Here is a 25,261-nt window from a genome sequence, read left to right as displayed (position 1 = left end):
TGAGGGTAGCTGCAGGGAAGGAGGGAGCACAGAGCTACAGCTGTAAGAAAACCAGTTATTTTAATAGTGACATCTGAAAGGGCCTGGAAAAAGATGCTTGTGTGTGCAGATGCCTCTCCCTCTGAAATGGAAAGGAAGTAAGAATAGGTGAGGATGGAGGTAATTTGCAAGTAGAAGGGAGGAGGGTATGGGAGGAGGGGAGCTCCTCTTTGCTGTGTGAAGCCAGAAACTCCACCACCCAGAGGTTGAGGCGACATAGAAGTTTGACGGGAGAGGTTTGAACCACCGACCGACATGATGAGCAGGAAAAAGGAAAAAAGATTGTAGTCATAGAGGACCGAGCTGAGGTTGGAAACTCTGGTTGTCGGAGAGATGGGTTGTTCCTGTGTCTCAGGCAATTTTGTTGTCTTTTTAGGGCAGACAGTGATAGCCAGCAGATTCACGAGGCTGGTTTGCATTCTCATTAGGTCTTTCTTAAAAGGTAAAGCCCAGGGCGCCTGGGTGGCTCAGTCGGTTAAGCGTCCGACTTCAGCTCAGGTCACGATCTCAAGGTCCGTGAGTTCGAGCCCCGCGTCGGGCTCTGGGCTGATGGCTCAGAGCCTGGAGCCTGCTTCCGATTCTGTGTCTCCCTCTCTCTCTGCCCCTCCCCCGTTCATGCTCTGTCTCTCTCTGTCTCAAAAATAAATAAACGTTAAAAAAAAAAAATTAAAAAAAAAAAAAAGTAAAGCCCAGAAAGTGGCTCTGGATAAATATAAATGGAATAATCTTGTTAGAAATTATTGTATTCCTTTAGAAAAAGAATGGATTTCCTATCCAGGCCTAGTTTTCCTAAGATTCTTGAACATTTATAGATATTGATTGTAAAACGACTACACAAGGGACCTAAATATATCAAAGTAATTATATTACACTTTTGAGTCATAGGTTGGAGTTAGCTCCAGTAGAAAGCCAAGAAGGTAGGGATACATCTGGCGAGATCGAGGGGCAGAGAGATGGGCTGGGGAATGTCCACTGACACGTCCTTGAGAAGGAACGGAAACCTTGCTCTTGCGTGAGGTGACACTGTTCCTGCCTTCCAGCGATCTTGATGCCAGGGCAAAGAGTGAGAGATACCGTGCACTTTTCCGACTGCCGAAAGATGAAAAACTAGACGGCCACACAGACTGCACCCTCTGGACTCCATTCAACAAAATGCACATTTTGGGGCAGATGTTTGTGTCCACAAATTACATCTGCTTTACCAGCAAGGAGGAGAACCTGTGTAGCCTCATCATCCCACTCCGTGAGGTAGGTGTCAGCGGGAAATGGAGCTCTTAGGAGCTGCATTTGTGATACTCTTCTGTGTGAACCAGGAATGTTGTTTTTACCAGCATTTCGTTGGCTTTAACCATAGGTGAATGCTCATAAGTCTTTGCTGGCACCTGCCACACCCTTTTGTGTGTTGTCATTGCTCTCAGTGACCTGTAAGAGCTTTTCTTCCTAGAAAAGGCAGCCTAGAGTTTTAAGATGGAGATTGTACTATTATTATTCAGGTGTGACGCGGCCAGACCCATCAGATGGCTTGTTGGACTCACAGTCCCTCTAGGAGAGGCCATGGGGGCACATTGGGAAGCACACACTTGGTCCGCAGGCAGAGGGAGCCGTGAAAATGTGGGCAAGAGCCTTTCCTGTAGGGTGCCTGGGTGGCTCTATCGGTGAAGTGTCCAACTTTGGCTTCAGGTCATGATCTCAAGATTCATGAATTAGAGCCCTGCATTGGGGTCTGCACTGACAGTGTGGAGCCTGCTTGGGATTCTCTCTTTCCCTCTCTCTCTCTGCCTTGCCTCCACTCTCACTTTCTCTCTGCCCCTCCCCTGCTCTCATTGTTTCTCTCTCTCTCTTTCTCTCTCTCTCTGTCAAAATAAATAAACTTAAAAAAAAAAAAAAAGCCTTTACTGTTATTTCCGTGGGAAGAGACAGGCAAGGCAGAGTAAACAGGTTTACTAGTCTAGTCGGAATAATCTCAGCAGGCTGTGGGGCATAGGGGTTGTCCCTAGTTATCTGGTGTCTGGCCCCCCCAGTGATTAGGACAGGGATAGTGACCTTGAGTGTGAGAGCTGAATTAAATAAAGGAGGTGGGTGGGAAGTGTGGGCTCTGGATGGTTGGTTTGCACAGGAATGACCTGCTTACAGGTGAGTCTTTTATTATCCCTTGGAGCTTGCTAACTCTGGGAAGATGGTCCTCCCAGGGCTAGCAAGGCCCAGGATGTCAAAGCATCAGATATAGGAACGAAATGTAGTTACTACAACCTGCTCACAGCCTGAGAGCAGCTTGGTCACAAGGAAACAGTCTAGATTGTCTAGATTGTGAATCGGAAAGCCAAGTGTTCACTTCTGATCTGTCAATTGCCTGCAGTAGAATCTCCGCAGTTGCTGGCCACAGAGGCAGATTCCTGAACCCGCCCTACATCTGAATCTCTGCAGGTTTAGGAATCTGTATTTTAATAAAGTCCCAGGCTGGTCCTCATGCACAATGAAGGCATTGTGCATTCTTACTCTCTACACATTCTTACTGTATCTGGGGAGGAGGTGGGTCCTGTCATGTCTTCACGGAGGTAGATTGTTCTGGTACTTGTATGGAAATCTTGCCAGGAGGTTTGGAGTTAAGAAGGAACTCCATGTTAGGCTGTTGGAGGCTGGAAGTCTTACAGTCTTAAAGTTGTCCTGGTAACAACTTCAACACGCCCTGTTGCTTTTCTAGAAGTTAAGGTGGTTAGAAGTTTTGATTATATAATTAAGATTCACCCTTTGTTGAGATTCCCTAGAGTAAAGAATTCAAGTTTCCCTCTGCCTTCTTTTCTTAAAAAAAAAAAAAAAAATTATGTAAGCAGATTTATTTTCTGGGTTTTTTTTTTTCTTCTTGTTTTAAGAATAATTCACGGGATGCCTGGGTGGCTCAGTCAGTTAAGTGTTTGACTTCGGCTCAAGTCATGATCTCCTGGTCTGTGAGTTCGAGCCCCACATCGGGCTCTGTGCTGACAGCTCAGAACCTGGAGCCTGCTTCGGATTCTGTGTCTCCCTCTCTCTCTGCCCCTCCCGTGCTTGCTCTCTCTCTCTCTCTCTCTCTCTCTCTCAAAAACAAACAAAAACAGTAACAAAAAAACAACCAAAAAACATTTTAAAAAAGAATAATTCACTATTGTCACAGAAAATTTGTGAAAGTATATACAAAAAGAAAACAAAATTCACCCTTAGTTCCATCCGTCAAAGATAGCCACTGTTAACCTGCTGTACGGCTTCCCAGGCTTTTTCTGTACTTTGCTGTGTATATGTCATTTATATTATTAAGACATAAAACATAGGGAATTTTTATTTTTTACCTATTTCCCTTAATACTGAGTATATATTAAACTTTTCCCCATATTATTAAATATTCTTTTACAGTGTAATTTTTAACAACTGCATATTATTCCATTAAATGTATATATAAAGCTTATTTGCTCAGTTCCCTGTGGTTGGACCCTTGTATTGTTTTCATTGTCTCCCAATCATGTGTATAATTTTCCTTAAAGTATGAATTATAAATTCCTAAAAGCTGAATTGGTGGATCAAAAAGAATGCAAAATGTTAGGCAGTTGTCAAATCTAGTTCTCCTTCTCATAATATGAGCTAACTGTTATTATAACACTTTTTGAGGCCAGGATATGTTGTGGGGGCAATTCTGAGACAGATAATTCAACAAGTGCTGACTCTGGAATGGATTTCATAACATTTCCCAGTAAATGTACCTTCTTTGCCATAGACTGTCATTAAACTTAATTTTCTTCCTCAAGTACTACCTACAAGCAAGTTACCTGCACCAGCAGGTTCTTTCTTCAAGAAAGAAACCCATTCCAGGATTAAGGATGTGTAGTTGTGAATCTGAGGGAGTCATCGCTCTGTTTATCCAGAGGAGGATGCAGTGGAGGAGGTCATAAGCTGCTGTCGATATGTCCGCTCTCCTGTTCACCACCTCCAGCTGGCTCTGTTTACCCTTCAGTGCAACGTACAACACAATAGTGAGAGTTCAGGGCACCTGAGAGAATGGGGATTGATATTCTCAGCCCATCTTCTGCTTGCTTGTTTTCCCTAACAGAGGGTGGAGCAGAGATACTTCAGTTATATTTCAGGGTAAATCGGAGGAGGAGCGACAGTGGGCGTAGCATTGAGGAATAAAGCACGTTGTGGTTGGTGGATGCAACTTTAAAGAACTAGCTCAATGAAACAGCAGTGACCTTCCCCTTAACCTGATGAATCTCCAAGATAGAATAATGATAGACCCCAATCCCGACTAGTGGGAGAAGCAAAGGACTTAATGTAATTTTTACTACCTTTAGGTAACCTTAATGACAGAAAAATGATGGCGTGGGCCCCCTACCCTCCACCCTCTACCCCATACATGGGGTCTGTCTGAGCAGACAGAACTGAGTTAAGCTGATCTATGAGCAGCAGTCTCCACGGGAACATTACATCCTGCTTGAAATGGAAACTTTTAGGATTGTATAAACTAGGAATTATTGTTCCATTTGATTTTTTAAAAATAAGCCAAAATATTGACTGAATATTGTTAATGTATATTTCACATATAGACTTAAGGTAGACCAAATTGACACAGAATCATGGAATCATGTTACTACAGATTTTGAAGCAATTACTGAGGCAGCAAAGCAGGAAGGTAGAGTGAACCAATTAGGTTCCTCATTAGATGGAGATTCCAGATGAAGTCTCCCTTTAATTCCAGTCTATTTTATAACCCAATTGGTAAGACAAACATGTCTCATTAAACTAGAATACTAAAATGTAGCTGTTACCCTTTCCTTTGTCACAAAGCTTATGGGATAGGATTCTACCAGAAATCATTTGTCAGCAAAAAATATTTTGTAGTGCATGTGAGTATTCATATGTTTTATGTGGGAGCTTCCTGGTTGTTTCTGTGTTCATCTAGCTAAAGGTCTTTCCACTTTGACCTCATCAAGATTCACATGGCTATCTAGGTTTTAGGTATGGAACTTGAACCTTTATTTCCCTTGGCATGTGTCATTTAGTCTGAGACATCTGGTGACCCAAAGAATCAGAAAAAAATTTATGAGAAAAGGAGTTTTTATAGGTCTTTTAAAAATAGGTATTATTTAACATGTTTTAAGTGCCATGGGAAAATCCTTCTCATGGTAAAGAAATTGTTTTTCCCATTTCTGCAGCTTTTTTGCATTAGGAAAAAAAAAAACACTTTTATGTGCAACTCCATGTATCTTGGGATTCCTTTAAAATATATAAGTATATATCCAACTATATGTATTTATGAAATCTGAGAGCAGAAGTCAGGTTCTGCAGTCTTCCCTCCCTGGAGTTGTACCCATTTTGCACTTGGGGTGGTGCAGCTTTTCAGGCAACTGCAGCAGGTTTCTTAGCCTTGACGGGGGAAAAGATTTTAAAGTTCTGCTTTGGGGAGAATGTATTTAACATGAAAATGTTAATAAAGAAGTTACAGTTGAACCTGTCTAGACTGCTCACAGGTGGAAGTGAAGAGGGGAAGCGAAATTGAACTTTAAGCATTATAGTCAGAGCTGCTGTAAATAAACCATTTATCTAGGGCTCGCTTTGAGATCTTTTTCCCTAATGTGCTAAAGAAAAATAGTTTTTAAAAAAAATTAATGTTTATTTTTGAGAGAGAGAGCCCGAGTGGGGGTGGGACAGAGAGAGAGGGGGAGACACAGAATCCGAAGCAGGCTCCAGTCTCTGAGCTGTCTGCACAGAGCCTGATGCAGGGCTCAAACCCTCGAGCCATGAGATCATGACGTGAGCCGAAGTCGGATACTTAACTGACTGAGCCACCCAGGTGCCCCAGAAAAAAAATTTTAATGTTTACTTTTGAGGGAGAGAGAGCATGCTGCTTGTGAGCAAGGAAGGGGCAGAGTGGAGGAGGACAAAGGATCCGAAGCAGTCTCTGTGCTGACAGCAGAGAGCCTGACGCAGGACTCAAAACTCACGAACTGTGAGATCGTGACCTGAGCCAAAGTCGGACACTTAACTGACTGAGCCGCCCAGGTGCCCCTAAAGAAAAATATTTTAATGCATTTATCTTACTTTCCAGGTGAGGGAAATCCTATTATAAAGCACCAAATGCGTGTCTTCAGTTCAGAGCTAAAACAGATGTCCTTCTTTCCTACTTGTCTCCTGATTTGGTAGATTCATTTCACCACACACATGGCGCACACACACACAGAGTCAGCCAGTGCAGGCAGATAGGGTTGCAGTTAAGCTGTTTACATCGTGTCTGTTCAGAATGGAGCCTTTAAAACTTTCAAGTGGAAAGAGGGGAGGGATGCAAAGCTCTGGAATTCCAATGAGATGTTTGAAAGGTTGGCAGCATTTTGAAAGCCATCCCAACATTAATCTTGGCAAAAAAGCACAAGTATCACGGGTTGTTTCTGTCTCTTATGGATGATGCAGCAACTAGAAGTCGGCTCCTTTATGGCTTTGTGAAATTTTAATGAAAATCAAGGAGTTTCTTTGCAACACGTCTTCTAAAGCTTGGCCCTATCTACGCCTGGCCCACGGCGTTGAAAGGGCCAAGCTCTGTTGGGGGCCAGCTGCCCTGTGCACTGCAGGGTGTTTAGCGGCATCCCTGACTTCTACCTGTTAGATGCCACTGGTACCCTCCACTGTGGCAACCGGAAATGCCTCTAGATGTTGCCAAATGTCTCCCAGATAACAAAATCACTCCCATTGTAGAACTGCTGATTTGGAAAGACCAGCAAGACAATTCCAGCTTCTGATAAGAGCTCCAGTTTGATTTGTTATGAGCTATTTTATTTTACTGGAACAGAGTCAAAGACTCTCATTCTGCCTCAGTAAAATACAGGTGGTTCCTCCAGAATATGAAGTGTTGTGTTCCTTGTTTCGTGCTGCTCGGAGGCTACTGCTGGGTGATCCCTGGAAAGTAATGCTTTGTTTCGTGTTTCATGTTTCTTTTCAGGTGACAATTGTGGAAAAGGCAGACAGCTCCAGCGTACTCCCCAGCCCTTTATCCATCAGCACCAGGAACAGGATGACCTTCCTATTTGCCAATTTGAAAGATAGAGACTTTCTAGTGCAGAGGATCTCTGATTTCCTGCAACAGACGACCTCCAAAATCTACTCGGACAAAGAGTTTGCAGGCAGCTACAACAGTTCAGATGACGAGGTCTGTGGGAGACGCCTGAGGGTATTTGCCTTCGTCCTACTCTGCCCCAGAATGTTCCCTTCCTCATCTGTTCTGTTTGATCTGCAAGCTCTGCAGCTGTGCTAAGATAAGGCTCCTCCCCTGATGCCCAGGGAAGTATCTGAGCAATAACTCATTTGAATCCCATGGAGTTTGTATTTGGGATCCCAGAGCTGGACAGCCTTGTAGATCATCTGGTCTAACCTGCCTATTTTATAGTTGAAGAAAGCATTGAGTGATGTGTCTTGTTTACACAGCAAGTGGCTCTGGTCCATATAGTGACATTGTCGGGAATGCACAGAGGTCACTAAATAAAGTCTCAAATCTGAAATGCAACATCATGATGATGTTTTTATTATGATAAAAAATATCTATTGTGTCCCTTTTGAATTAGGCCCTGGACCAACATCCAGGGAAATTGGCAGCTAAAACATAATTGTAAAGATGGTGACCTCACAAGGAACATCCCTGCCCCTGTCTACCCGGTCTGAGCTCATGTGGGCATGAGGAGGCGGTCCCTCTGTCAATAAGCAGTTGATTCAGCCCCGTCATGCTTTGCCTGCATGCTAATCGGAGGCTAACGGTCAACTAGTTTGTTGCAAAAATGCATCGGAAATTAGATGAAACGTGTTTTCAGCACTGAAGCTCTGTGTTCTGTGACCCACAAACCTGCTAATCCCCGCCAAAATGCTGGCTTGCTGCCTTCCTCCTGCGTCTTCACACAGCAAGAACCATTTTGGGAACCATGATGTAGCTGTTGGTGTCTGTACAGAGGACACTGAAGAAGTAGCTTCTACGTCTGTCCCTTTCATTGTCTGTCCCTCTCTGCATTGGCAGGTGTATTCTCGGCCCAGCAGCCTTGTCTCCTCCAGCCCTCAGAGAAGCACGAGCTCCGAGGCCGATGGAGAGCGCCAGTTCAACCTGAACGGCAACAGCGTTCCCACAGCCACGCAGACCCTGATGACCATGTATCGGCGGCGGTCCCCCGAGGAATTCAACCCAAAGTTGGTGGGTGCCTCCTGCTCTTGCCTGAAACTTTTCTATATTAGAGCAATAACATTTAAAAATATTTCTAATCGAAGTAAACTGATAAATATTTACGTAAAGAAACATTTTCCTAGAAGCACAGCAGATTTTTATCTAAATCTCTCATTCGATTGTAGAACAGCTTCTTCAAAGAAGGAGATAAGTTGTAGAGTTACAGGTGACATTTGTTTTTATCTCGTCTTGAGTGTTTAAGTCAGCCAACAAATAAGTATGTAATCTCTCAGCCCATGTTTAAACAACATCAGCTCACTTTCACTCGGAGGTGTACACATAAAGCCATAAAGCCAATTCGCATTCTGCTGACCTGTTTCACGTAAGTGGAATTCTGATTCTGGTCTAGAAAGCTTCGAGGCAGGACCAGAGGCTGTGGTACAGGTGTCCAATTAGGGAAGGACTGCAGAGAATCTGAGTTCTTTGTTCTCCTGAGTTCTGTCCAGAACAGAACCACTCCGTTCACCAGGGGAGATGTTCTGACCTTCCATCCAACTTCTCCTGTCTGTCCCCGACATACTTTGGCATGTAGTCATGTTTCATTATCCCTTTCAGGCCAAAGAATTTTTGAAGGAGCAAGCTTGGAAGATTCACTTTGCCGAGTATGGGCAAGGGATCTGCATGTACCGCACAGAAAAGACCCGGGAGCTGGTGTTGAAGGGCATCCCGGAGAGCATGCGGGGGGACCTCTGGCTGCTACTGTCAGGTATGGACAGGCGTGGGGGGCGGAGCGTACTGGCCCCAGGGTGTGCAGGACCTCAGCGCGCCCTTGCTGCCTTCTCTCATGCACCTGGGCTCTTTTCAAATATGCAGTCCTCCAGTTCAGCACTAAATCCCCTTTCCTTCGCAAAGTGTTGAAGTCCCTCGATAAAAACACAGGATGCATATACACCTGTCCAGATATTGAAGCCCCCATCCCCCAAATCCGCATAACCTCTTCCATCACTTCACTAATGCTATTTAGAAGAAGAGAGATCCTGAAGGGTAAGAGTACGATTCTTTGTGATTTTTGAAGTCTTTGTTCCTTTCCCAGCTGTGTCCACTTCATTGAAAATGGGTAAGTGTGGCACACGCTCATAGCCCTCATTAAGGTGGGGAGAGGGAGGAATGAGAAAGCCTCATGCGTGGCTTCTGCCACCTCCTGCATTTGCTGGTTATCACATGGAGATGTGAAGGGGAGGCCAGAACGTGCACTAGAACTGAAGGCCCACCCAGATCACACTTACACTCCAAGCTGGAGATGCCAGGAAGGACAGAAGGGGGTTGTCGTGGACCTTTGGGTCCCCCTCCAGGCTCCTGCCCAGACACAGCCCTGTGGGGTCAGACCTTTGAGCCCTGCTGGAGACCAGAGGTTCTTCAGCTAGGCCTGTCATACCTTCCTCCAAGCTGAAAGCATCTGGGGGTCTGTTCTGTCATGAACATCCAGGGCGTTTTTTTGTTGTCACCAGTCTTTGTAAATCAGGTGCTTTACCTGGTTAGAGGCCTGAAATGTAATTGTTTTAAATAAGCTTATTTGAATATTTGTATATGAAACTAAGATGGTCTGACACAAGTGCCATTATCAAAACCTTTTATTTTAAAAAATAACATTACAATTAGAAGAAAAGTTACCAGGCTTACAGGACAGCCTTAAACAAACAAACAAACAAACAGGTTGTAGCTCTTTCTAAAAGTAAATACAAATGGTAATCGCCCGTAATGAGATGTATTAACATCTCAGCAGTTGGGGGATAGAATCCTGAAAAATAATTGGCTTCATGTGTTTCATGTAAAACTAGTTTGTTCTATCCTCATTCATATGGCTTTTTCGTTGTCCTTCAGTAGACCAGCCTTAGCTCCTCATTTAGAAATCCAAATTTGAGGGGCGCCTGGGTAGCTCAGCGGTTAAGCATCCGACTTTGGCTCCAGGTCACGACCTCGCAGTTTGTGGGTTCGAGCCCCACGTCAGGCTCTGTGCTGACAGCTCGGAGACTGAAGCCTGCTTCAGATTCTGTGTCTCTCCATCTCTTGGCCCCTCCCCTGCTCATGCTCTGTGTCTCTCTGTCTCTCAATAATAAATAAATGTTAAAAAAAATTAAAAGGGGGGCACCTGGCTGGCTCAGCCGGTTGAGCGTCCGACTTCATCTCAGGTCATGATCTCACAGTCCATGAGTTCGAGCCCCACGTCGGGCTCTGTGCTGACAGCTCAGAGCCTGGAGCCTGTTTCAGATTCTGTGTCTCCATCTCTCTCTGAACCTCCCCCATTCATGCTCTCTCTCTCTCTCTGTCTCAAAAATCAATAAAGGTTAAAAAAATTAAAAAAAAAATTAAAAGAAAAAAAAAGAAATCCAAATTTGAGTCAAATGATCTCTGATTACACAAATCCAGCCCAAGAAGAGCCTTCCTGTCCGGTCTTCTGTCTTCCTTGTGTCTGGCGAACTAGTCACCTCGACAACTTGATTCAGATCGTTCACATTGTAAATAAAAAATTTCTTTTTCATCCTCGTTCAAATCAGAAGTTACTTACAGCCACATTTTGGATGAAAACAAAGCTCAAAGTCAGCACCAAGAAACAGTACATAGTGGTACACAAGCACAGTGCAGAGATGCATCTAGAGTTAGATCCAGTGTTTTCTTTAATGGTGATGGAGGCCCGAGGGTGGAATGGGCTCCCTGCTGCCTCTGTTGGGTAGACAGCAGCCTCTGTTTCCATCCAGCTCCCTGGAGGTGGGGTGCATGTGAAGCCAGCCCACCCATGGGGAGAGCCCAGCTTCTGGTAGGGGAGCCTTGCCTGGGTGCCGCCTTGCTCCTCGTGACTCTCAGGGCCATTGTACCAGGACCTGGCTCAGTGTACCCAGTGAAGTGAAGTGCAGGCCAGAGGGTAAGATATCTTTGCAAATCTCCCTTGAGAACAAAGCAAAAGCCAGTGTTAAGTTGCTGTCAACCAGACTGCCTTATCCAGGGTAAGTGTGAGTGGGAAGGCTGTCTCCCCAGGTGACTGTCATTGACAAGGCCCAGGCCATCCTAAGGGCTCTAATTTCTAATCAGTGAAATACAGATCAGTCTGTTCTGTGTTGTAGTGTGTGTGTATGTATGTTTAACATGTGCATATATGTATGTGTGTGTGTGTGTGTGTGTGTGTGTGTGTGGAGAGAGAGAGAGAGAGGGGGAATTTATAATTACCTAAGTTGTATTTAAGTAGATTTTGATTTAGATATTCTCATATAGGGCTTTCTGTCTTTAAGAATCTTAAAATGCAAGGATCTCAAACCAGTGATCCTCAACTCATTTCTCCATTCTCATCCCCGCCACCTGGGAAACTCCCATCCGTGAGGGTGGCTCACTGCTAGGAATGCCCACCCCACCCACCCCCTGCACTTCTCCAAACCCCTCCATGTGCTGTAGCACCTCCTCCTACTCTTCAGTATGGCTGTTTGGACTCTTCAACGCTTATGCTTCAGCAAGCAGCGTGTGGACTCGTTTTGAGAGACAAAACTTCCCTTTTCAAGTGAAATCTTAAGGAAAACCCCAATAAAGTACCAGCAAAGCTGCTCTGGTTGAGGGAGGGCTGAGACGGGGAGGCTTCGGCTTACTCTTCCCCTAAGTGGCCCCCCAGGATTGTTCTTGGAAGTTCTGTGGAACGCAGATTTTTCGCTTGCAAGCCCCTGCCTCGGGAGCTCTTTGAGCCCACATCTGTGGGACGTCATTGTTATTTCGCAAGTGTCCCTGGAGTGGTGAGGAACGTGAAGGGGTTCAGTTGGGAAGCCATGTCTGCAGACCGAGGGCAGGGCTTGCACTTTTGGACGTTGTATCTGTTGGGTATTTCCTAGGTGCAATCAATGAGAAGGCCACACACCCTGGGTACTATGAAGATCTAGTGGAGAAGTCCATGGGCAAGTATAATCTCGCCACGGAGGAGATCGAGAGGGATTTACACCGCTCCCTTCCAGAACATCCAGCTTTCCAGAATGAGATGGGCATTGCTGCTCTACGGAGAGTCTTAACAGCTTACGCTTTTCGAAATCCTAATATAGGATATTGCCAGGTAAATGACACAGATGGTTTAGTTTTTTTTTTTAATTGTTTATTAACCAGTAAGTAAGTGAGAAGAAGAAAGAAGAATGGTTAACTTCTAGAACCATCCCTGCACCTAAGTTTCTTGGCCTCAGCACTATAGACATTGTGGACTGGATAATTCTTCGTTTGTGCTTTGTAGGATGTTTAATAACATTCCCGTTTAATAACACATTTAATAACATCCACCCACTAAATGCTAGTAGAACCCCCTAGTTGGGACAACCAAAATGTCTTTAGGCATTGCTGAATACCCCCTGGGGAGCAAAATCTCCCTGAGTTGAGGCCACTCCACTGAGCAGAGGAGCCAGGAGATAAGGATGCCCTTTCTGGATCCAACACCATGTAGCTGGGTGACCTTGGAAAGTCGCTTCTTATTACTCTCTGAGCCACCCCTCATCCCTCCCTGAGGTAAAAGAGAGCATGTCTGAGCACCAGGCCTGTGATTCTGGATTCTCGGTTCCACGGTGCTCCTACTTTGCATCCTAGGTAATAACGTCCTTGAGAATAGAACTCTTTTATGCTATGATTATATTTTAATACACACTAAAATAAATGTCTAATCCTCTATTTAAAAAATGTTGCCCCATACCAACTAAAATTATCTCTTGTACTAGGACATATACCACAATTTGGAAAGCTCCAAGATTATATGACTTTAGACTTAAAGGCCATATATTCAGAGAGGCCTTCCCTGACCATCCAGCTAAAAGCTAAAGCAAATCTGGGCTTGCTTTGACAGCACATATACTAAAATTGGAGTGATACAGAGAAGATTTGCATGGCCTATCGCATGGATGACACACAAATTTATGAAGCATTCCGTATTTTTGTGGGAGATAGAAGCTTCCAGTTATGGAATGAATAAGCCACAGGAATAAAAGACACAGCGTAAGGAATGTAGTCAGTAATATTGTAATAGCAATGTATCAATGTATCTGTAGGAACAGATGGCAGCTACACTTGTGAACATAGCATAATGTATAAACCTGTGTCAACGGTACTCCAAAAAGATGTGAAAAGAAATCACAACCAAATACAACGTTTAATATGTTGACAAATACTTCAAACTTGCCCCAAATCCAGAAAGATGGTATAATGTATTTTTTACTAAATGACTGCTTAACACAAAAATACATAAATAGATAAATGCTAAAGTAGGCTTAATTCCTCTACACACATACACACACACACACACACACACACACACACGCAGTACAGGTCTTCCTGTACCGCATTACTTTACCGTTTTGATAGCACTTCATTTAAATATACTCCCAAATTGGTTAATTAATGTTTGCATCTTTATTCTGTCTCTCTGACATCAACATTTAAGCCCTGTGAAACTTGTCACCTCTGTGTCCTCCCCTCCTACCCATCCCCCAATACTTAGTCTAGAGCCTGTTATAAAGCAGACCCTCAGACTTACCTTGACTAAATAAATGCCTAAGGAACCAACCGTGATGTACTAGAATCGTCAGGTTAATTCTCAAGTGAAATTTTAATAATGATTGCACTTGGGAAAATATTAAGACTTACAAGAACAAGCCTATTAGACCCAAATTCCTTTTTTGGTATGCGTGTTGTAGAAGTCTGATGAACGATTACTGGTTTGTAGATCAAAAGAGGTACCGGACTTAGTTGGCTTCTGCAATTACAGAATTCATATTTATCTTTTGATCTTCCTCTTTTTAATGAAGAGGACTATTAAAATAGTTGAGCCTTGAGTGGTTATGAGCTATGTGATAGTATCTTTTAATAAAGTAGGTTCCTTTGGAGTCTAAATCACTGTTACATATCACTACCATCCTTGTCCAGATGGAAATAGTGGGTGAGGACGCCAAATTTGAAAGGTTTTATTGTTCTCAGAGGAGAGCCTCAGGCCATGTGCACTTGGTTATAGAAACCATTATGGAACATTAAAAAGGAAACATTTACCTCATGAATTAAGGATTAAAAACACTGAGATTTTCACAGGTTAACAAGCTTTGTCAAACAGCCTTTGGGCAAAGTTTTTGCATAAGGGCTTGCCTGTGTGCAGGGGCTCAGTCCTTGGTGAATATTAGTGTTCATAAAGACCCTTAACGGTTACCAGATCAAGGACTAAAGGTTTGTACATTTTTAAAGGGTTCTAAATAATATAAGCAAAACAAAACTTTGGAATAATATGTGTATCTAGCTTGCAGAGCCTTTAAATGTTTATTATCTAGCCTTTTGCTGAAAAAGTTTGCTGGCCCTGTGAGACAAACTCAGTAATTTTCTTTAGGTCAACAAGATTTCTTATGCTAACGTGTATGATGTATTTAAAATACATTTGACAACAGCCTTTTTCATGCCTTTAGGCCATGAATATTGTCACATCAGTGCTGCTGCTTTATGCCAAAGAGGAGGAAGCTTTCTGGCTGCTAGTGGCTTTGTGTGAACGCATGCTTCCCGATTACTACAACACCAGAGTTGTTGGTACGTGCGGGATGTAGTCAACATTTTGACCCACGGCTCATAGCGAAGATGTTTCTAGAGCCAAGATACCGGCTAGAACACCATTTCCAGTCACCATTAGCCAAAAGAATTTTAGACAACTCCAGTTTCCCAAAATGGGAGTGAGAGGGCTTGAATTAATATAAGATTGTACCCAAAGGAGCCCCGCGGAGCGTAAGAGAATATGCATGTATCACTGTTACAGGAATTATTTTAGAAAACATTTGATGTGGGTGTCACTCTGTGGCATGTGTGAACTGCACCAAACATGTCAGCTGTCAATCAACCTGAAAAGATTTGGCAAAAAATGTTTTCATGAAAAGGATGGAATCTGTGGAGAACAGAAATATGCAAAAAAAAGAAAAAAGATCATATAAAAATGTATGCAAAACTAAGTTGCTGCAGTTTTTTTCAGAACTGGTTTCATGGCAAAGCAAACAATGACTGTAAGCATTTAAACAAATTATTACTGTTACTCCTTATAATCCTCTCACGTGTTAGACATTCCCTTTAGCAGGACAAGCTTTTTGTTGCTAGTGTAGTAAATTGTATGCCCTATGTGCTCTTCATTTCTAAACCTTTTCACACTGATTCATTGATTTTGATTCATTGGAAAAATTCTCCAGAAACGCCAGTAAGTTGATCATGAGTGTGTACAACTGGAATGCTTTTTTTTAGATTTTTTTTTTTTTAAGTAATCTGTACACCCAGTGTTAGGATCGAACTTACAGCTCCAAGATCAACAGTCAGATGCTTTACCAGTAAGCCAGCCAGGTGCCCCTAGAATGCTTTTGAGCTTAAAAAACACTCATTTAAGGGGTGCCTGGGTGGCTCAGTGGGTTAAGCTACTGAGTCTGGATTTCGGCCCAGGTCATGATCTCATGGTTTGTGGGACAGAGCCCTATGTTGGGCTCTGTGCTGACAGTGAGGAGCCTTCTTGGCTCTGTTTTCCTCTCTCTCTGCCCCTCCCCACTTTGCTCCACCCCCCCCCCCCCCCGCCTCTCTCAAATAAACTTAAAAAAATAAAAAAATAACCTCTCACTAAAATCAACAATTCATTTGTGGGGACTGTGCATCCAGAAAAGCAATTTGTTTTTTATTATTTTTATTAAAAAAATTTTTTTTAAGGTTTATTCATTTTTCAGAGATGGAGAGAGACAGAGTGTGAGTGAGGGAGGGGCAGAGAGAGAGGGAGACACAGAATCTGAAACAGGCTCCAGGCTCCTAGCTGTCAGCACAGAGCCTTACACGAGGCTCGAACTCGGGAATGGCAAGATCATGACCTGAGCCGAAGTCGGATGGACGCTCAACCGACTGAGCCACCCAGGCGCCCCAAAGCAACTTGTTTTTTAAATGAGTTTGCCAGGAAACGGAGCTACTTAGATATACATTTCATGCCTAACCGAACAATTATATATCATGAAAACTTTCTAAACTGACTTTTCCAACAACCCTTACCGTTGTGTTATTGCCCTTTTGTGGTAGGGAAGCAGGACAGGAAGACTCTGGAAAGAGAAGAAACACCCAGAACTAATCTGCTGACTGAGCTATGTTGACACCTTGGTCTAGTAACTTAGTACCTGGTAACATGGTAGCGGCAGAACAGTTAGAGAAGGGAGCTGAGTTCTGTCTCCGCAGCAATTGTGAGCTGGATTATTGTAGTCAAGTCATTTGATTGGGTTCCTGGGTGAGAAGGTGCGGTGGGTTCACCTGTGACCCTTTGTGCCCACCTCCGCTGCAGGCGCGCTGGTCGACCAGGGTGTCTTCGAGGAACTGGCGCGAGACTATGTCCCGCAGCTCTACGACTGCATGCAGGACCTGGGCGTGATTTCTACCATCTCCCTGTCTTGGTTCCTCACGCTCTTTCTCAGCGTGATGCCCTTTGAGAGTGCGGTTGTGGTTGTGGACTGTTTCTTCTATGAAGGAATCAAGGTGATATTCCAGTTGGCCCTGGCCGTGCTGGATGCAAATGTGGACAAACTGTTGAGCTGCAAGGACGACGGGGAGGCCATGACCGTTTTGGGAAGGTAACAGACCAAGCCTCACTTTGAAAACCCCTCCGGTTCCTTCTCTGAACTTGCCTTCTCTCTTTCCCCTTGGTTTCGTGAGTCTTACTTGGCTCAGTGCAGTATAATGCCCACTTCTGTCTGTGGCTGAGGATTCATTTTCATAGGCTGCATCTTTAGAAGTTAGGAAGATTTTATTCTGTTCTTAAGGAAATACTTAAGATGAAGTATAAATTCTAAAGTATGCTTTAAAATGAAGTGTTTGCAGAAAACAGAGAACTGTATTAGGAGAACTCCAAATTAGCCTCCGGTGACTTCTGATTCCTTTCTTTGTCCAGGTATTTAGACAGTGTGACCAATAAAGACAGCACTCTGCCTCCCATCCCTCACCTCCACTCCCTGCTCAGTGATGACGTGGAACCCTACCCTGAAGTAGACATCTTCAGACTCATCAGAACTTCCTATGAGGTGGGTCTCGTTCCCTACCTGAGTGGTACAGTGCTCTGAGAGTGCAGAGGGGGACACTGATGTGTGGCACCCACTTCCATTGCTAACCACAGATATACGTGCTTCCTTTCACCTTCTGAGAACTAATTGCCAAAGCAAGCAGCTGCCTTCCAGCTGACGGCTTTGACCTTCAGAGATAGAGACTGAATGGGGCCATGACACCTGCTGGCTCTAATGCCATAGAGCAGATGGCATGACAAGCTCTTGCCCCCTGGTTCTTTGCCATGCCCACCCTGAAGCCTGATCAAAGTAGCAGCTCAGATTCAACTCTGGGTGTATTGAGGAGGGGCTTCAAGAGCAAGCATGCTAAAGTCAACCTGCACACATTGATGAACTCTCTATTCTCATGCCAAGACTCTCAGGTCTTCTCTAATGAGAACAAGCCAATTCTCTTCAGTTCAAGACACATGGAATACCCTGTACCATCCTAGAGATGAACCGGAGTCCTGGTATTTCTCTCAAATAGCTTGACCTGGCTGGGGAGGATGCTTTCTGGTTCGTGAGGACCCTGGATCTGGCCCTGAATCTCAGAATAGAACTAATGAGCTTCTAGGAGTGAAGGAACCAGTGTTATGTGCTTCGTAGTGTTTGGTGGTTTGTGGAGCCCCATTGACTCAGTGCCCATAATACCTTTTCTTCATTTCCTGATCCTTGGCTGTGCAAACTTTTATAGAGATTATCATTAAGAAAGAACATGAATATTCTGCTGAGCACAGTACTCACAGATATCTTGGGAATGTATGACTATGATTCTCAGCATTACAACTAGTAACAGCCTGGATTAAGGGACAAATAGCAAGGGACAAGCTGAGGTCAGAAAGCCTCTCTTAAAGAGAATAAGAAATTTGGTGCTTTAAAAACATAATTGGTATAGATCCAGAAACCTTTTTAGAAACATATGCCCTTTCACTCATAAAGGGGACAAGACTGGTAATTTGTTATTTTTAAAAAACTTCATTGACACTCAATATGTATTGAGAACAAAACATTTTTTGTGTCTTTTAGAATCATAAAAGTAATGCACGTTTATTTTTAAAAATGTAGAAACTATGGAAAAATAAACTATATCCTATCAGCTATATTTACTATATTTCCCTCAAGTAGATTTTTATATTTGTAATATGCACTTAAAAAAATAAGTCTCTACTAAAAAGTGCTTTGTAACATCCCATTTTTCACTTAAAATATACCATGAGCACTCTCTAATATATTATTATTTAAAGTCATAATTTTAATAGATTCTTAATATTTTGTTTAATGAGGCACCAAAATTTATTTAACTGGTCACTTTCATTGTACATTTACTTTGGTTGCTTCCAAATTTTCAATATTTTATGGCAAACTTCTATGCTATTACATACATATATGAAGAGTTTGCAGAAAACAGAGAACTGTAACAGGAGAACTCCAAATTAGCCTCCGGTGACTTCTGATTCCTTTCTTTGTCCAGGTATTTAGACAGTGTGACCAATAAAGACAGCATTCTTTATTTATATATATTCACACATACGATATATCCTATATTGTGTGATAAACTTGTATGCAAATATCACATCTCTGATTATTTTCTTAGAGTCCTTTCTGAGGAATAGATCTATAGCAATAGATCAAAAAGTATGAATTATTTCCAAGCTCATAGCATACACTGTCCAATTTCCATGAAGATTGACCTGATTTATATTTCTGCTAGTAGAGATTAAGGATGAGTATTTCACCTTAGTCTCTCCAAAACTGGTTATTATCGTAACAAAATAAAAAAACATCACTGCCTCAGGACTTTGGGATAATACTCTGTTGGAAATTTTGGATGATTATTTTTCTAGAAAAAGAGCCCATGTAATTAAAGGCAATAGCTATTATTATAGCTGTGAGTTGTTTTTCTAAAAGGCATCCCCTGAAACCTTTATTGTTAAGAAAATTCTGGACCAGAGTAATAAAGCTTAGTATGTGGAAACTTAGCTTTATTCTTCACAGCAGATAAGCTAACATCATGCTGAGGTCAGCACTTGACCCATTTTTAATGGGAAAGAAAAGAGAATGGAGACAAGGCCAAGGGCTGGTTTCCATTTACATCCTGTCTGGCTGATCGCTAATGGTGGCCCTTTGGCTGCCAAACATCCTGTCGCAGGAGACAGCAGCAGTTTCCTTCCTCTGCCTGGACAGACAGCCCCTTTTATTTATGCCAATGCCTGTATTACCTGGTCTTCTGATGCATAATGACTGGTTTTTTGTTTTTCGTTTTTCATGTCACCGCACCGATCATAAGTTTCCAATAGCTCCCCAGTGCCTTACAAATCAGCCTAAAGAGACCACCACAAACTCTTGCCCATCTCCTCTTTGCCCTCCTAACCATTAGATTGGTGGTTCTCAATCTTACCTGTGCGTTAAAACCCCTTACAACTTTTTTCCATGTCAAGCTTTTAAAAACGTAAATTCCCAGGCTCCAACCCAGACCAGTTAAATCTGTATCTCTGTCATGAGGCCTACAAACTAAGTATTTTTTGAAAGTCGCCCAGAGGGTTCCAGTGCCCGGGGAGGGCTGAGCATCACTGCCCTAGATGCAGAATGGGGCCACTAGTCTCAGAAGCTGGTTATAACCTGGTTTGAACTCAGGCAGGACACCAGTTTTCTAAGGCATGCGACACATTTATCTCTGTGCTTCAGGATAATTAGCCAGTAAAATGGAAGGGTAGGAGGAATACTGAAAGTACCTTCAGCTTTGAGATTCCATCAAGGCCTCATCCAGGTTGCTGGAGGTTGGTTTGATATTGTTGAAATTTCTCCTGATGAGTGGAGATGATAACTTTATTCATAAATACCTCATGGAGAAATTCTTGTTCATTATAAGTTCTCCCAAGACCCTCCCTGAAGGAACTGTGTAGACACTTTTCTTCTGGGTGGGCCCTGTGTGTGAGGCTCTGCAGGTTTGCAGGGTTACACAGAAGTAAAAGACAAAGCCCTAGCCTTCAGGTTTTATTCGTAGACCAAGATGTCCCTCCTCGAAAGCACAGGGGCACACGAATACAGGACCTTACGGCAGGCGCACGACCACCACAGAGCTTCTTCATGTTCAGTGTGACCCAATCCGGTAGGTTTAATCTGAGAAAAGCTAGCTAATAGAAAAGGATGTGGCTAGGGGCACCTGGGTGGCTCAGTTGGTTGAGCATCCGACTTCGGCTTAGGTCATGATCTCGAGGTTTGTGAGTTCGAGCGCCACATCGGGCTCTGTGCTGTCACGCTGTCAGCGCAGAGCCTACTTCCCATCCTCTGTCCCCCTCTCTCTGCCCCTCCCCTTCTTGTGCTGTCTCCAAAATCAATAAATAAATATAGAAAGAGAGAGAGAGAGAGAAAGAGAGAGAGAGGGAAGGAAGGAGAAAGAAAGAAAGAAAGAAAGAAGAAAGAAAGAAAGAAAGAAAGAAAGAAAGAAAGAAAAGGAAGAAAGGAAAGTAAGAAGGAAAGAAGGAAAGAAGGAAAGAAAAGGATGTGGCTACTAAAACACAGGGAGAAGTTTGCACGGGATAGGCAGTTATGTGTTGGGCTTATTGCTGATGACCAAAAAAGGTACCATTCACTGAGAGCCTGCCCTGTGTGAGGCAGGATGCCGAATACTTCATAGACAAACCCACCAGGTACCAGTTAACCCATTTTAAGGTGAAATTGTAAGTTGAGAGAGGTTGAACTAGGTTTTCCAAGCCACACAGCTAGAAAGTGACTCCCTAGCATTAAAGCCTGGGCCAGTGGGTTAGTCTGGATAGAATGGAGATGGAATTGTAAATATACTGGTGAACATGAGGTCAGTGGTCCAGTAGAGACTGGTTCGTGGGGAGTCTTGAAACCACTGATTGATTTGCAAGGCACTCAACAGCACCTTGGAAGCTGAGGGGAGTTTTTCTTTAAGTACATTATTTCTGCTCCCTATGCAATAAATTGCACTGGGGAGAGCTGAAGGAATAGACTAGCAAAGAAGATACTACAGTTGTGTCAGTGAGGGAAGACCCAGGAGATACAAGAAACGCCATTTATCCATTTATTTATTTATTTTTTAAACGTTTATTTATTTTTGAGACAGCGAGAGACAGAGCATGAATGGGGGAGGGTCAGAGAGAGGGAGACACAGAATCCAAAGCAGGCTCCAGGCTCTGAGCTGTCAGCACAGAGCCCGACGCGGGGCTAGAACTCACGGACCACGAGATCATGACCTGAGCCGAAGTTGACCGCTTAACTGACTGAGCCACCCAGGCGCCCCTCCATTTATTGAAAAAAATCTTTAAAGATGTTATGGGTGCCTGGGTGGCTCAGTCAGTTAAGAGTCCAACTTCAGCTCAGGTCATGATCTCGCAGTTGGTGAGTATAAGCCACACGTCAGGCTCTGTGCTGACAGCATTACCCCATTCATGGTCTGTCTCTCTCTCTCTCTCGACCTCTCTCGACCTCTCTCTCTCAAAAATAAATAAACATTAAAAAATGATGTTATAAGTGCCTATCTTTTGCCAGGCATCATGCTCGGCCTTGGCGATACGTTATCAACAACTGGTGTGAATGTTTTTCTTTCTTGATCTTTAATGTATAGATATTTTCAAGCACAGTAGAAACTCAGAGGATAACCTGATGCATTTCCATTAACTCATCACCCAGTCCCAACAATTATCAACATTTTTCTGATCTCTTTCATCTAAGTCACTTTTTTTTTTTCTTGGAGTATTTTCAGGCAAACTCTAGACAGGATATTATCTCACTTGTAAACCCTTGATTATGTATCTCTAATAGGAAGGCAGTTGGGGCTTGACATTTTTTGCTAATCTACAGCTTTTAATTCCAAGTTTAATTTTTAAAAAGTTGTTCATTCCTCCAAAAAGTAATGCAGACCTCTCAATTAGTGATCACCAGTTGTTAGTGGTACCTTAGTTACATATAACGTTAGGACATTTTGCCTGATCTTTAGACATGTGCTCTTTTCCTCCTTTTGCCAACATTACTATTGGTAATAACAGCTACCGTACTACAACCCAAAGAGGCAGGAATTATTTTCCCTTATTTTGCTGATAAAGAAGCTGAGGGACATCAGGTTTCATGAAACCTCTGTGGAATTTGAGACTGGCATCCATATCTGACTATGAAACTGTATGCTTTCTGTAATATCAAGCTGTCCAAAGCATGTCTCCTGTATAGAGGCCAAACTTTAGAATAATGGTGTATTTTTATTTTTTTAAATGTATTTATTTCTTTGGAGTGAGGGAGTGAGAGCACAAGAGTGAGTGGGGGAGGGGCAGAAAGAGAGAGAATCCCAGGCAAGCTCCACACTGTCCGTGTAGAGCCCCGATGCTGGGCTCAAACTCACAAATCAGATCATGACCGGAGCCAAAGTCGGGTGCGTGGCCGAGTGAGCCACCCGGGTGCCCCAACAGTGTATTTTTAAAGAAGATGCTCTAGAGTGGGTGACAAGCACACATGACTGCATGTGAGACAGACACCGAGTGGGAGGGGGTGAAGGAGTGGGGAAACGTGGCCTGGGGGCACTGGATGGTAAGGTCCCTCTTGGTGGCGAGCCGGCCTCTTTGCCACTGGAGATGAGGAACCATTGTTGCCAGACCTTTTGATTGTTCAAGAGAACTTGGAGGTCTTGATTTTATTTGAATTGTCCTCATTTTCAAAATACACTCTAGGCCAAACGATACATGCCATGAGCCTTCCAACCCAATGGCTGCCTCTTTATAATTTCTGCAACTTTTAAAATAAATTCTAGGTAAATATATAATGATACAGGGCATTGTGCTTTCACTTTTCCATGCCCTATGAGAATTAGTGATCACCAGCCTGAGAATCAGGTTGTATTTTTATGCCCCTTTTACAAATCATAGAACTCAGAGAGGTTAAGTAACCTGTCCAAGGTTTCCCAGTATGTTGGAGCTGAGATTCAGATCTCATATCTGTTTATCTCTACTGCTACTCACCATTTCTTATGTTTTAATTAGCATGTTCAAACTACAGCTAATAATTAGTTCACATGGGATATTTTACATTGAAGCTGACTGAAATATTATTTTGTAAACATTTTCCTCATGTGACAATGGCTTTTCTAGACCTTTATGCTAGGCAAAACTTTAAAACTTTGTGAGGGACACAAATTTGGTTATAAAACATGGGCCTGCTTTCTGACAAGAGTTAGGAAAGTGTTGCATGGATATTAATCTTGTCATGAATAGAGACTTCTTTAATGATCAGAGGACCCCTGGAGAGACACTCATTCAGCAAACATAGGACACCAACAAGCAAACTGTTCACACTGACTTCGTGTCCTGGTTCCTTCTTTTCTTCCTCCTCACCCTCCTCTTTCCTCCACGGGAACACCTCCGCCCCACCCAACACGTGAGCACCTGGGACAGACAGATGCGGTCATGGCAGAGAGCAGGGCAGAATCTGGGGGAAGTATTCCTTAAGCAGTTTGAGAAATCTCTCACCCAGCCCTTGGTCTCAGCCCCCCACAACTTTCTGCTACTTTTTCAAAGTCCAGAGACTCACTCACATCCCATCAGTTTCTCTTTTCTCCCCCAACCCACTCTTCCAAGGCACCACCTTAGGCGTTTGGAGATTTGGGGAGATTTCTGACCACAGAAAGGACCCGCAGGTGTGAATCGTGCTCAGTCCTCTGGCTAACAGGAGTGAGCCCCATTCTCTATCCCAGGAAAATGAGTACCCCAGAAAATAAGAAACATTTAAAGGGCACTTTTGAGCATAATGTCAATGGGATACCCTTACTGAAAAACAGACGCTGTAGAGTTTGGATTTTAGAAACGATGCCTTCTTTTTGTTTCAATAAGTTTCCTTGTGATAGGCAGATTCGTTCAGATCATCCCATCCCTTACTTAGGACTTAAGGCCTAAACTGTTTTATGTTGCCCCCCCCCTTTTTTTTAAGCCTCAGCATTTAAATATTTCTAGTCCTCTCTGGAGGATTTAGAAAGGAGGAGCCTTCTGAACTTGATGGAGCCTGGCCCTTGTGGTCTCTCTGTAAAATCTGTATTTGTTCTCCATCGTCCCTGTCTTCCCAGCAACACAGGGGATGAGAGAATCACAGGAGGCTGCTCAGCATGGGGAAGGGAGCTCTTGTTCACTCAGGAATGATGGTGGGGGGTGGGAGAGGCCAGAGAACATGCACTGGGAACTTGAGACAAACTGGTCCCCACATCATTCCTTTTCCTGAGCTGTTCTCCTTGTCTCAAGTCTGTGTGGTGAGAACTGGAACGCAGGAGGGGTGAAGTGGTATGAAATGAAGGGCCGAATACCTAGTTCTTAGCTGGTATCAGCAAGGCCAGGGGAGTGGGGCAAAGAAGCAAAAAGAGGATGCTGTGCCTGCATTGAAAATGCCTCTCAGCTCCTAAAGACATCAGAGATTAGGTTGGAAAATTAGAAACAGCTCACAGAAACATTCAGATAAAAATTGAGTTGGAGAAGAGATGTAAATGAGATGGATAATTTTGTTTATTGTTTAAGGAAGGGTAGGTTTTAGAAAATTAAAATAATCTTAGGCTCCCTCACTCGCATCACTAAATTCTATTTGTTAGAAAAAGTATTGTCGTTACATTAGTGAATTAGTTCTTTTCATGGAACTGAAATGTGCAATGCCTGGGAAGAAGTGTTACACCCAGGCTTTGCCCTTGTTTTGGGTAATGGAAAATGTTGGCTCCGGGATGTACCGAGCCACCTTTTTAGTTTGCCCTATATTTAGTATTTCATTCTGTCAGAGCCCCTGCAAAAGGTGGGAGAAAGGGGGATTAGGGGAGAGAGAGAGGGACTCAGTCATTCTCATTGCTCATTTTCATTTAGACATCCTCCAGGCAGGAACTTAGAGTCCATGGTTTCCTTTTAGGTTGCGACTGTTTGCTTCAGATGGAAGGGTCATTGTGTTTCCATTGTGTTCTGTCTGTTACCAGTCCCAGAGGCCTGGCCGAGGGAGGGTCCTG

The 25,261-nt window shown here is 43.4% G+C and overlaps 1 protein-coding gene and 1 non-coding gene across 4 annotated transcripts in view; both read left to right on the top strand.

Moving 5' to 3' along the window:
* TBC1D9 (TBC1 domain family member 9) overlaps nucleotides 1-25,261 on the top strand; it is a 115,465-nt gene that overhangs the window by 71,108 nt on the left and 19,096 nt on the right. For 2 of the 3 annotated variants that reach the window (XM_049632202.1, XM_049632201.1), the window contains exons 6-13: nucleotides 1,080-1,287; nucleotides 6,995-7,201; nucleotides 8,057-8,227; nucleotides 8,813-8,963; nucleotides 12,067-12,281; nucleotides 14,653-14,770; nucleotides 16,530-16,815; nucleotides 17,133-17,262. In XM_049632202.1, coding sequence (XP_049488159.1) covers nucleotides 1,080-1,287; nucleotides 6,995-7,201; nucleotides 8,057-8,227; nucleotides 8,813-8,963; nucleotides 12,067-12,281; nucleotides 14,653-14,770; nucleotides 16,530-16,815; nucleotides 17,133-17,262 — 1,486 coding nt within the window. Of the gene's footprint in view, nucleotides 1-1,079; nucleotides 1,288-6,994; nucleotides 7,202-8,056; nucleotides 8,228-8,812; nucleotides 8,964-12,066; nucleotides 12,282-14,652; nucleotides 14,771-16,529; nucleotides 16,816-17,132; nucleotides 17,263-18,751; nucleotides 19,884-25,261 lie in introns of those variants that run through there. The other variant, XM_049632203.1, reaches the window with a different exon arrangement.
* LOC125924104 (U6 spliceosomal RNA) lies at nucleotides 13,041-13,142 on the top strand. Its single transcript, XR_007458286.1, has one exon. It is a non-coding gene; the product is annotated as a U6 spliceosomal RNA (small nuclear RNA).

Source organism: Panthera uncia, chromosome B1 (assembly GCF_023721935.1).
Source record: "Panthera uncia isolate 11264 chromosome B1, Puncia_PCG_1.0, whole genome shotgun sequence".
In the NCBI taxonomy this organism is placed as follows: Eukaryota; Metazoa; Chordata; class Mammalia; order Carnivora; family Felidae; genus Panthera; species Panthera uncia.
Note: the sequence above shows the minus strand (reverse complement) of the source record. Positions and strands in the feature narration are given on the sequence as shown.